The sequence below is a fragment of the Thunnus albacares genome, chromosome 13, assembly GCF_914725855.1.
Source record: "Thunnus albacares chromosome 13, fThuAlb1.1, whole genome shotgun sequence".
Classification (NCBI taxonomy): Eukaryota; Metazoa; Chordata; class Actinopteri; order Scombriformes; family Scombridae; genus Thunnus; species Thunnus albacares.
Window position 1 is genome coordinate 13,421,411 of NC_058118.1, and position 12,313 is coordinate 13,433,723.

The following is a 12,313-nucleotide window of genomic DNA, read 5'->3' on the forward strand; positions in this document are numbered from 1 at the left end:
CCACTGTGTGCAGAACATTTTGTAGGTACTTTATTTTATCGCTCTTATCTGTATTTCCAATATGAGGAGATAAGCGCTGTATGTTAGAGTTGGCAAGGAAGAAAAGTAATCTGCTTATATTTTTCAGTGTTTTAGATGTGCATGTATGTATGTCATGTATTTTTAGTGGGTGAGGGAGGACAAATGCTCCTGTATGTGCTCTAATATGGAATTATATGGGTCCTTTCTTTTCTTGGTTTTTCGTTAATTCCCAAACTGTATTTTTCATGTTTCAGAGAGAAAGTGAGGTTTCTATAACTGATGTAATTGAGGGCACTTAGAGAAATGACACGTAATTGTGCAATTACCGAGCTGCATTTTAATTTTATATTATATTTACATACATACAGTCTTCATTTTTATCATAATAATGTTTTGTCACTATCATATCTACATTCAGTGATGGAGTACAGGCAAAACTCTGAGCTGTACAGTTTTTATGTACAAGTCTTTACTGAGCAACTCAGTGCCATCAGCTAATAATAAGCAAAATAGAAACTGTGTGTGGCACTATGAAGGTGTGCTGATCTCTCCCAGCCTTCGCAGCAGTCCGTCCAGTGTCTCCATATTCTGTGATTTCTCCTCCAGTAGTTCATAACGCAGACTCGAGATGTCCTGTTTGATTTCCTTCAGCTCACCTGGGAAAAAACAAATAGACAAAGACGTTAATAAAAATAAGTTATCAAAGACATCAACCAAATTTCTGAATAAACAAACAATGTAATTCTGTGGGAAAAAATCTAGTGAAACATGTAATTTAACATTGTTTTCATGTTTGATTTTGTCAAATAGATTTCGAGCAGCATTATTTCCAAAAAGGAAAAAAACAAGTCAGCTCACTTACCTTCAGTGATCTCGTCACTCTCTCTGTCTGCCTGGGCTTTGATGATGTAACGTTTTATCAGTCGCTTCATGATTTTCTGCGACCAGTGATAGAAAAAAATACACTAAATTTCTGATTAAAAGGTCACACAAACTTCATTTTAAAAACTAAAATGCACTCATTAATTTCATAAAAATATTAACTATATTTTAGTTGGGTTTTTTTTCTCTGAAACCTCAAAACAGCTCAGTACTTAAACGAGTAAATGTACTTTTCATTACTCTCTGTGACATCTAGGAAATACAGGTTGCACAACAGCAGATACCTCATATCTTGTAGGGCTCGTGGAACCACCATATCCTGAACTTTTTCCTTCTCCAAGCTAGAAAATAAACTGAAATGAGCTTAATTGAACAGAATCCATCACAAGTGACATTTCACAGATTTAAGTTCGTCTTCAGCTCTGAGGAGGAGCCTGTGTTGCAGCAGCAAAGCCACTGGGAGGTGCTCAGGCTCTACCTTTAAAAATCCACTGAGGACCGTGGTCTTATGTGCAGGCCGATAGAGGATAAATGTGTTATATGACATGTATATGTTTTAATAAAATATACGTGTGTCCATATTGTGTTACCTTGTTGAGCTGTGTCTCACTTTTCTCCTCGCTGTTTCCTGCCATGTACTGCAGGAGCAGAGACTTGATGCCTTTGGACAGGCCCAGCATAGATTTGGGACTGGGGACCAGGTTAAAGGGCACTGGGAGTGTCCTGCCCTCCTCAAAGTAGGAGAACCAGAGTTTGGCCCGAGCAAACTTCCACTCTACATCAGCATCATCCTACAGAAAGGGAACAAAAAGAGGAAAACAAAACCACAGGAGCTACTTGAGTTTATTACACAGTCAAAATCAAATGCACCAGACGAATTTAAAGGAATAGTTCAACATTTGCTTTTTTGCTGAAAGATACAGTATGTAAGAGGATAGCTACCACTCTTGTGTTTGTAGGATATAAAGCCTACAGTCAGTTATCTTAGTTTAGCATAAAGACTGGATACAAGAGGATACACAAGCACCTCTAAAGCTCACTAATTTACATGTTCTCATGTTCTACCTTGTTTGTTTTATTCTGTTCAAAAATCAAAGTTTAAAAACCAGGGAGTCTCCTGGAGTCTCCACTGGTTGCCTGCCAAGACTTAAGGAAGTCAGTGTTCCAGTCAGGCTAGCTGTTTCCCCCTATTTCCAGTCTTTATGCTAAGCTAAGCTAACTGGCCACTTGCTGTATAGCTTCATGTTTATCTTACAGACATTAGAGCGGTATCAATCATCTCATCAAAAAAAGTATTTCCCAAAATGTCAAACTATTCCTTTAACAGAAGCTGTTACAAAAAAAAAAAATCCACACCTCCATGTAATGCACATTTGACCCGCAAAAAAGCGCTTACTAAGGAGAAGTAGCAAAATCTATAAAAGCTGTTTTAGCCAATTGAAATGAAAAGCTCATTCAAATGTATATGTAAGGAGGTTTTTATATAGAAGCAAATCTTTGCCATAATAATTTGAATTATATCATTTTAAATTTCAAAATTTGCTATTCAGTCACTGATATAATTCAGTTTATTATGACAATGATTTGCTTCCATCACTTTATAGATAAAAATGTTTGCAGGTTGATTTTGTACATAAAATAGGAAAGCTTTTACACTTGATTCATGCTTACTGTACATATACATACTCACTAAACTGCTGTAATTCTCATCTTTTGAAATCAATTTTATGAAATTATCTGAATGGACTCCACAGAATATGGTGACAGTGGAAGGGTTATTTAGTAATATGGTGTGTTGCTCTATATGGAAAATAAAAATACTCTTCTTGCTGCAAACAGCAGCAAAAGTCATTGCAAATTAACTGGAGATGATTTATTTCATCATCTAAACATTAGAAAAGTGCCATCCATTTACAAAACATCTTAAATCTTAATCCCTCAGACAGAGTATGTATTGTATGAATTTCATGTTAGTTAATAGACTACAACATATGATTTGCTTGACCTCCATTTTTTCTCTTGTTTTAAATTGCATTACTTCTCTTTTTTTATTTTAACCTCATAAGAACATGTGCTACAACTACAGCTACTGCTTTCTAAGGCCGCTGTCCACATCTGTGAGCGTGTACCTGATGATGGTTTAGTGTTTCATTGACAAACCTCAATCTCCTGGAAGGAACTGTTAATCATGGCGATGAGCATGTTGAGCAGCACGATCACCATGGTAACGTTGTATACCCCGTACAGCACGTAGCCAATGTTCTCGATGAATTTGTGCCCGTTGTTAATTATGACAGACCTGACCTCAGACAGTCCAAATATAGCCCAGAACAATGTCTTGAAACTCTCCTCCAGGCTAAAAGAAGGAGAAGGAAATGGAGGGAAACGAGAGAAGTTATTTCCAGATTCAAACAAACCATTAATCATCAGAATGGAGACGATGATCTGTGAGAAAAGCAGCAGAAGAAAAAATGGCATATTTATGCTCATAGTTTAAAAGACCATAATGGCAGTTTCTCATGTTTCATGTTTCTCAATGGGAAACACAGCTGTTGGAAGGGAATCTACAGGTATAATAAATGTCTCACGTGGTGAAGGCGTCGTTCTGCTTCGCCCCCAGGTAGTAGGAGTACAGGTTGAACATGCCAATCATGAACGCCAAGAAGACCAAGATGAAGATGACCATGAACTTGAAGATGTCCTTGACAGTCCTCCCCAAAGAAATCTGCAGTGGGCCGAAGCTCTCGTTAGCCGGTAGGATGTAGGCAATCCGAGAGAAGCTCAGCACCACTGCAACTGCGTACAGGCCCTCCGATACCAGCTGGGGGTCTGACGGCAACCAGTGGATCCGTGCTGGAAAAACAGTGTGAATCAGTCAGTAAATATTTACTTTGACTTATTTCTTTGCAGCTTTGCAGTCAACTACTTTTTGAAAGTATTGCAGATTCGTGACAGTATTTTACTTCTTCTGTCCTCCACTGTTTATTCAAGTGAAATAATGTGTTTTAGGGGAAATCACTCTTCAGTGGAACTGCTCACAACTAATACTGTGACAAAGGTTGTGAGGACACAATAAACTAAGAAAAAGCAACAAAAGCCTTTTCAACACTTCTCTTCCGTTTAAAAATGATCTCTTTCTGAGTGGTACAGTCCAGTTGACTAATTTTTTTCACTTCCCAATGAAAACAGGAACATTCAGACAGAGATTGATGGTATTTTGCTAAAGATCAAAGCCATGTAACAGACACCATCTCAGCTATAGTGGAATATGTGCTCCTACAGATGGGGGACAAATTAAAGGAAAAACCAGTACATGTCTGAATGCTTGACCCCTACAGAGAGGGGATCCGGTGGTTCTGTTGGGCTGTGGGGGGATTTTGCTGGCATGGTTTGGGTCCACTTAGAGGCAAGGGTCACTACAAATCAATACAAAGTTGTTCTGAGTGATCACCTTTATCCTATGATGAAACATTTCTATACTGATGGGAGTGGTCTCTTCCGAGATGGCAGTGCCCCAATTCACAGGGCACAAGGGGTCACTAAATGGTTTGATGAGTATGAAAATGATGTGAATCATATGCTATGGCCTTCACAGTCACCAGCTTTCAACCCAGTTGAACAACTATGGGAGATTTTGGACTGACGTGGTACACAGTGCTCTCCACCACCATCATCAGAACACCAAATGAGGGAATATCTTTTGGAGGAACGGTGTTCATCCCTCCAGAAGAGTTCCAGAGACTTGTCGAATCAATGCCAAGGTGCACTGAAGACGTTCTGGTGGCACTTAGTGGCCCAACATCTTACTAAGACACTTTTCATGTTTGTTTTTCCTTTAATTTGTCACCCATCTGTATATGTACTGTACTGCCTTGTGCTAACTGACTGAAACTGTTTATACAATGAATAAACAGGTTTTTTAAGTGTGGCAGTCTGTTACTCTGTGCAGGTGTGTGAGTATCCTCACCCAGTGTAAAATAGCGTATTTCAGGCGGCAGTGTGACATTAATCAGCGTTTTGTAGTTTGTGTGTACATAGGTCTGGGCTAAGTCAGCATGTCTCAGAGCGGAGAAGCGGCAGCAGAAGGAGGCGAGGAAGATCGCCAGCATCCCAAAGTCCAGGAAGTTCCACGGTTCAACAAGGTACTCCCCAGGTCCTTGACTCCAGATCTCCTTCACCTCAGCCCAGATCATACCTGCAGCAGCACGGAGGGCCAAATGACTTAATACGCAGGATGACAGGATGTTTTAATCAGGACTTTCCTTCTCCATCATCTTATTCTCACCAATGACCCATGAAATGATGAGTATCTCCATCCATGTGAAAGGTGTTGTGGTCATTCGGTAGAGCAGCAGTGGGTCGGAGTTGAGTTGGGGTCCTCCTGGGAGCTGATGGTGGGTCATGTTAGCCAACAGGGTAGTGCCTGCAAAACGGTCAGCCGCATTCAGGATCAGAAGACCCAAGAAGATTGTGAAAGATGAAGCATGGGCCACAAACTTCATGAAGGGGCTGCGCATCACCTTCCCCACCTGAGCGAGAGCGATAATCAGAGGATGAGATGAAAGATTCTGCAGGGGATTAAATGTCTAGTTCGATCATTTGGGAAGCCATATGAACATGTGTTACATACTCTGCTGCATGGAGCAATCCAGTAAGCCACAGCCAGGCCAGGCAAACCCATAGCCACCGCCAGCACCACCAGCAGTTTGATAGCAGTGGTTTGTTGTCTCAAGCCGGGCAGATTCTCATACCAGATACTCAGCAGCTGCTGTTGGCAGTTAGGATGAGCCACAAACTGAGGAGCACACACAGAAGAGAGGAAGAACGAGGGGTATAAAGGGGGGTGACAGGAAGAGAGAACAACTCTTTATTGCTTTTGTGTAGTGTGAACATACAGTAAACAGTCAAAATTATAATTTGATACTTTCCTTATAGGAGGAAAAGCCCAAAGAAGCAGAGAGATAAAGACTTATGATGCAAACAGGTACGCTTGAAACTAATGATTGTTGTCATTATTGATTAATCTGTAAAATCAGAAATGTTTTGTGATTAGTCATTTACCAAAATACCTGCACAGAACCCCGGACAGTGTCTTCAGTTACTTGTTTTGTCTGATCAGCTGTTCAAAACCCAAAGATATTCCATTTGCAATGAGAGAAAAGCAACAAATCCTCACATTTGAGAGCTGGAACCAGAGTAAGTTTGGTATTAAAATAGTTGAAAAAACGATTATTTTTTTGCCAGTCATTGAATGGATTCATTGTTGTCTGACAAAAGTACCTCACGAGACATTTTTTTCAATTTGAAGTTTCTATGCACACAAAATATCTTAAAAATCTTAAAGTCCATCTAGTTTTACTGACTGGAACATTTGTAGTTTATGTCTTAGACCATTAAATGTAAATCAGTTTTAAAATGAGGAGTAAAAATCAACTTTAAGAGACTTTGGTGCCAATAACTGTAGACATTTAATTACTTTAATTTGTTACAACTACAAATTGATTATTTGTTGACAGGGTTTAATGACATGATGTAAAACAAGTTGCTGGCTGCCTGAAAGGGTTGGAAATCAATCTAAAAACACAACGGTGATCCGCCTGTTTGTGAGCAGACTGACCTTTTTGAGCTCGTACTTAATGGCTAATTTGAGCCGTGTGAGGGAGGGGCGGCCTGGTAGATCATAACTGTCCTCAGCGTCCGTTTCTCCGCTCAATATGGCCTCCACTTCCTCTGTGCTGCGACACAGATCCAGAAGGCCCACCACATAGTCCTTACACTGGCTCGACAGACGGCAGTAGTCGTTCTATAAATACCACAAGAGAAAATGTGCACACAGGAGGGAAACGTTAGAGATGTACTGCATTGTCATTGTCTTTACATTTTCACTTTAACCTTAATAAAATCCTTAACGCATAACTTTGATACATGAACATAACTGTCAGCTTCCCACCAGTAAAAAGTGAAATCTTTTACAGTCACTGGTACTAAGGAAGGATCCTCTTTGAGACAGGATGTTCTGTGATTGTAGGTTTAAAGGGAAATATGGTCTCAATTTTGAGAAGAGGCTGCCAGTTCTCTTGGCTCTAGTTACACGTGTTTAACATAATAAGGTATCAACATTAAATTTACATTGTTACTGATGGACTACCTGATATCCAGCGCAGACATCAGCTCTGGAAAAGTTTGCAGACTTCAAAATTTTTGACTAATGTTTAAGAATGTCTTATCACAAAACTTAAAACTACATTTTTAGCATTTTTGATTGTATGAACCAAACTTCAGACTGAACCTCTTTTGTTGTTGTTGTTAGTTAATGAGGTGCAGCTGTGGAGGAACACAGTTGAAACTGCATCCATTGGAGTAGTTTTTTGTCATCCTGCAAACTCTTTCTGGACTTTTGAAATACATGTTTGATTTTTTCAGTCGTACCACTAACTGGTGTGGATAATTTACAACTAGACACAAGTAAGCCAATTTGCTTCTACGCTGATAATAAAACAAAATGTCATCCTGACAGCGAAGTGGACTCCTCTCTAATACTCCATAATGACTGTGAAGTACCTGCAGTGTACCGTAAGCCTCATAATAATTACAGTTGTTATATGCATGTCAGACAAACAATGTTAACAATGACTACAAGATTTAGGCCCTCATCTGTTTCTGCTTCCTCTTATAAGGCTCATAAAATGTTCTTGTGTTTATTCGCAACTTTTACTGGAAGTCAATTGGCAGTTAAATGCCAAAAAAACTTCTTGTACTTTTTGTATATTGAGAGTGAGCTGGTTTCCAGGGCATGTGTACAGTCTGTGTTAAAACTTTTCAACTGCTGATGATTCTGTCTATGTTCTCCTCTGTGCTGTGTTATTTTTAAGGTATTTGTACCTTAAACTCTTTCTCAATATTGGCCAGCATGGCCAGTTCATTGCTGAGCTCCAGAGCTGCCAGCACTGGATCCTCATTGGACAGGGAGAGGTAAGCGGGACTGGCAAGTCCTCTGTAAGCGTTGATCCTCGATCGCGAGTGGCTGAAGGAGTCATACTGCTGCTGGTAGTTACAGGAGTCGCAGCCACAGAAGTAGTCGTGAGGGTGGTCGATGCGAGCGCCTTTACTCAGCAGGTTGTGAACAATTTCGTATTCCTGGCAGTGTGCTGCAAGGATCACCGGGGTCACATCATGGGAAAACCTGTGGGAATGTACACACCAAAGATATATAGACAACATAAATACCCCTATAAAAATGATAAATCAGAGGCATAAACAGTATATGAGATTATATTCTGTCTGGCACCATCACAAATATGCTATTTGGTAACTAAAACATGTTTTTTGGTCTACGTAAACATCATCAGGGTTTTATAGTTTTGAGTAACGACCACTCTTTCACTGTGTTTCACACTTAAGAGCTACATTTATCACATTTCTTTAAAAAAAAAAGTGGTGTATTCAAAAGATCTGGTGAATCTTTCACATCTTTCATCAAGTCACTTTTTCCACAAAACAACATAAAAGTTATAAAGTTATAATTTACAAGCAGAGCACTGAGGTCACGTTGCCTCAGCTAACTGGCATCAGCTGTTTCATTCATGCTTCACCATATCTGGCTCATTCAGCTTTTTTGTCAATCAGCTGACTTGTAACATCCAATCATATTCATATGGGATGTACAGTGTGGATTTTATAACCAGGCACTTCTATTCCTCTACTGAAACCCTTATGATACTGTTCGCTATCACAGCTCCCTCCACCACTCCATCCTCCTCCTTGTGTCAACTTTTTGGTATTGTTGACTTTACTGAGATCTGGAGGGATTAGTTCTTGCAGCAGAATCCTTGTTGCTGCTTGAATTGTTTGAGAGATCCTTCAACGGGAAAAGCTTTTTCTGCCAAATCCAACCCTATAACCATTCATCAGTTACATAATTTCCTTGACGTGAGTGTCTCCGACACTGAACTTAAGTCCAGAGCCCAGTCCAGAGTTGCTGTTAGACACACAAACATTTTTTAGTGTCTTACCTCGTCCCGTCCTCGTCATAAGCGTAGAAGTCATCCAACATGTCTGCTTGAGCAGGGCTCGCTGTCAGACGATGGGCGTCTCTAAACGAAGGGTGACTCAACAAGGCCTCTGTGATACGAACATAACCTTTACCTACAATGCACACAAACACAAACGGTTGGTGTGGTTTAGTACCTGGCTCCTTACTGCTATTAATCTAACATCAAAATTTCTTTTCAGTCCAGGGGCCCTGAATTTCAAAGGGCCTCTGAATGTCTATTAATAATAATAATAATACGGAATTTTAGCGAGGGGTTAATGTCATAAATCCTGTGTACTGATTGGCCAGTTTGTTGCCAGAGGTGATATTTGTTGACACTGATTGGTTAGGTTGGTGTCACAGTTTTGCAGCATTATGAGCTCTGATGACCTCTTGATTGAAAAAAAAAAGCCAATCATGGTGGAATTTAGGAGACATGGGAGGAGGTACTCGGAAGCAAAATGTCCACCAGGACCAGGAGGACCAGGAGTTACTTAAAAACCCTTTAACCCTTTAAATGTATTTTTGGCTCTTGTATATACCATAGGGTATATACGCATACTGTACATAAATGAACACATCTTACTGATGGCTAACAGGAGGGCGTCACCCACTCTGGACAAATCCGCCCTCCCCAGCAACAGCTCCGTCACCTCCAGGTGTTCGTTGGATACAGCTAGCTGCAATGCATTCTGGCCCATGTAGTCCACAGCGTTGACATTCAAGTTGGGCACATGGAGAAGCATGCGGCGCACCTCTGGTATGTTTCCATATTCAGCTGCCTCCAAGAAACGTTGTTCAACATCTGACAGGCTGATTGAAGGAGCAGAGAACATGTAGGCAGGACCGCGAAGAGCCTGGCGTCTCTTCACAGCAGTGAGACGAGCGATGAGTTGTCTCTCGGAGCTGCTGTGGCTGCCAGAGGGCCAGGGGACATAAACACACAGTATAACTTGTCCACATGTCAACTTACATACTCACACATGAAGCCAATCTTTAAATGCTTGTTCCCAGTCTCTCAATTTCACATCCTGTAACAAAAATATTTGCTTTTTATTGTCTGTTAACAGGATCTAAAGTCCCCTTTCCACTGTTTTTCTTCTCATTCCTACAGTTGAATGTTTGAGCTTCACTCTGCAGAATAATGTTTATGCAAAGTTGTTACACTAGAAGGCTGTTTTCACATTTATCTGCTGAAAGTGGAACGTTTCTCTGTGTTCATTGGAAATCTGAGTTTAAGGAGAGGACCTACAAGGATGATTTGTGATATCACAACTAGTTGGAGCCAAATGAGGGCCAGTATGCAACTTTCACAAGTGTGATGTGGAAACATTAAGCCCTCAGTGCACAAACACTGACACAGACAGAAACAGACTTTACAGTGAAGTAGGAGACATCTTGTGTCTAGCAGTTTTTAATTTTAGGTATTTTAATGAGGTAATTGGACTTTTTTTTTGTGTGTGGAAAAAACATATCAGACATATTATTCCAAACAGAATATTTTTTATATATCTTACAACATGTCTGGAGGGGATCTTTAATCATTACTTCTATGTAAAATGAGTTGACACCAGAACTAACAGCTTTCTGAAAAGCATCTCATCTAATCTACTGCAAACTGTTATTTAGTATATTTCAATACTAGCAGGGAAACCCTCTGAAAAGACTTTAGTAGGTGGGTTAGAAAAAATCAAACTGGTGCCATTGCCTTCAAACACATTATTATTCAAACTCAAGCAAGGAGTTTTCATAGTCTTAATACTACCTGTAATACTAGATATCCCAGTTTAGACACCACATTATTCACACAGAAACTGCAATCTAAATGTTTATATAATCCATATAAACCATGTTTGGATTAAAATAGATACCAATAGAGACAAAAGGTACAAACTAAAGAGTAAATGGTCATGTTATGTTTTCAACACTGATTCTACATTTCAGGTGTAGAAACTTAAAAAAACAGTTCTGTTTGGGTTGTAATTTTTGGCAGAACATTAGAAGGAAACCACAACACTTGTAATTTTCTAGTAATCCCTAATGACATTATGATGGATTATTGAGTGATTGATTCTTCCTGAGTGGAAAGTTGGAAAATAAAGTATAGAAGGCTAATGTAATGTGTCATATAAATAACTGTCTTTTGAGGGCTAATTTTACAGTGTTTAGTTGTAGCATGATGAAAATATGTGACAACATTGTGGAATTTTAAGGATTTTTAAAAGATACTGTGTAACAAAAATGTCATTTTGACCTCCTTCAACTTGTTTTTCATAGACTTTGAATTTGTGGTCCATAAATAGTATGATGAGAAAAACAATTCAAAACGGCTGCACACGGTAACAATCAAAATAACAAGTAGCCACAGACAAGGCAAGACTATTTTCATTACCTAGAACTTTTCATCCTGTATTTTTCTTCATTTGAAAATGATACAAATGAGCTGCAACATGACATGTCAAACTCAGAGTGTTTGATTTGGTTATATAATCGTTCTAAAATGTTACATTCAAACATTATCAACCAAAAAATATTCCACCTGCTTAATTTACACAATAATCTACCATATTATGTTAAAGTCAGTACTGTAAAAATAAAAGGATATTACTGTGACATCTTATTATTATAGATTATTATTTCCACTATTATTTTAACAAAACCTGGGATGTAAATTAAACACGTACCCGAGGCATCGTCCAGAGCAACAGTTCTCCTCTCCAAAATCATCGTACACCAGCAGGTTATCTCGGCTCCTGGCTCTGGGGCTGTCATTGTAACCTGCAGGTCGGCTGTTGAGATGAGCTGTTCTGTGGTTCATCCTGGAGGTGATCAACGACAGAGTATCTGCTCCCTGGTTCATATGAAGGAGTAATCAAGTGCTTGTGACTCTCCCTCTCCCTCTGTCTGTCTAGCTCCCCCCCCCTCTGCGTTTCTGTGTCCTTGAGAAAGAATGCATCCTTCTGGGTCCCACTATACTTTTATGTACATGACTCATTGAACTTTACAGATGTGGAGTGCAGCTCAGTGTTATGACTGAACACACAGGGTTACCAGGGATTAATGGCCATTTTTATCTTCGTTGTTTCAGCTGAATGTACAGACTCTTCTTGATTTTCTCCAGACTTTCTCTCTAGATTGAGAAGACAGGTCAATATGCAAAAATTACATACACAAATAAAAGCAGAATATCCACGAAAATGTGTTCTTTGAGATTTAAAGCTCAGGCTATTTTAAACTGCGGTGTTTAGAGTACATGCTGAGTTTTGTCGGTGTGTGAGTGTGTGTGTATATGAGTTCATGCGTGCAGGAGTGACTGATGGCTGATGAACAGCAGATGAGATTCCTGAGGGTTTAAAATCCCAGTAGACTTTGTTTCCT

General features: G+C 39.6%; 1 protein-coding gene across 2 annotated transcripts; it reads right to left on the reverse strand.

The window, feature by feature from the left end:
* Positions 1-317: 317 nt before the first annotated feature.
* trpc6a (transient receptor potential cation channel, subfamily C, member 6a) lies at positions 318-11,837 on the reverse strand. Of its 2 annotated transcripts, XM_044370756.1 has the most exons (14): positions 11,620-11,837; positions 9,522-9,850; positions 8,916-9,048; positions 7,786-8,086; positions 6,521-6,706; positions 5,534-5,698; positions 5,189-5,432; positions 4,871-5,098; positions 3,492-3,756; positions 3,064-3,259; positions 1,494-1,694; positions 1,188-1,244; positions 884-959; positions 318-677 (listed from the first exon to the last, which is right to left on the reverse strand). In XM_044370756.1, the coding sequence occupies exons 1-14, from the start codon at positions 11,793-11,795 to the stop codon at positions 550-552; spliced, it is 2,685 nt and encodes an 894-aa protein (XP_044226691.1). In that variant the 5' UTR covers positions 11,796-11,837; the 3' UTR covers positions 318-549. The 2 variants fall into 2 exon arrangements, with proteins under 2 accessions (XP_044226691.1, XP_044226692.1); XM_044370757.1 differs by lacking the exon at positions 11,620-11,837 and having other exon boundaries at positions 319-677; positions 9,691-9,776.
* Between the last annotated feature and the right edge of the window lie 476 nt (positions 11,838-12,313).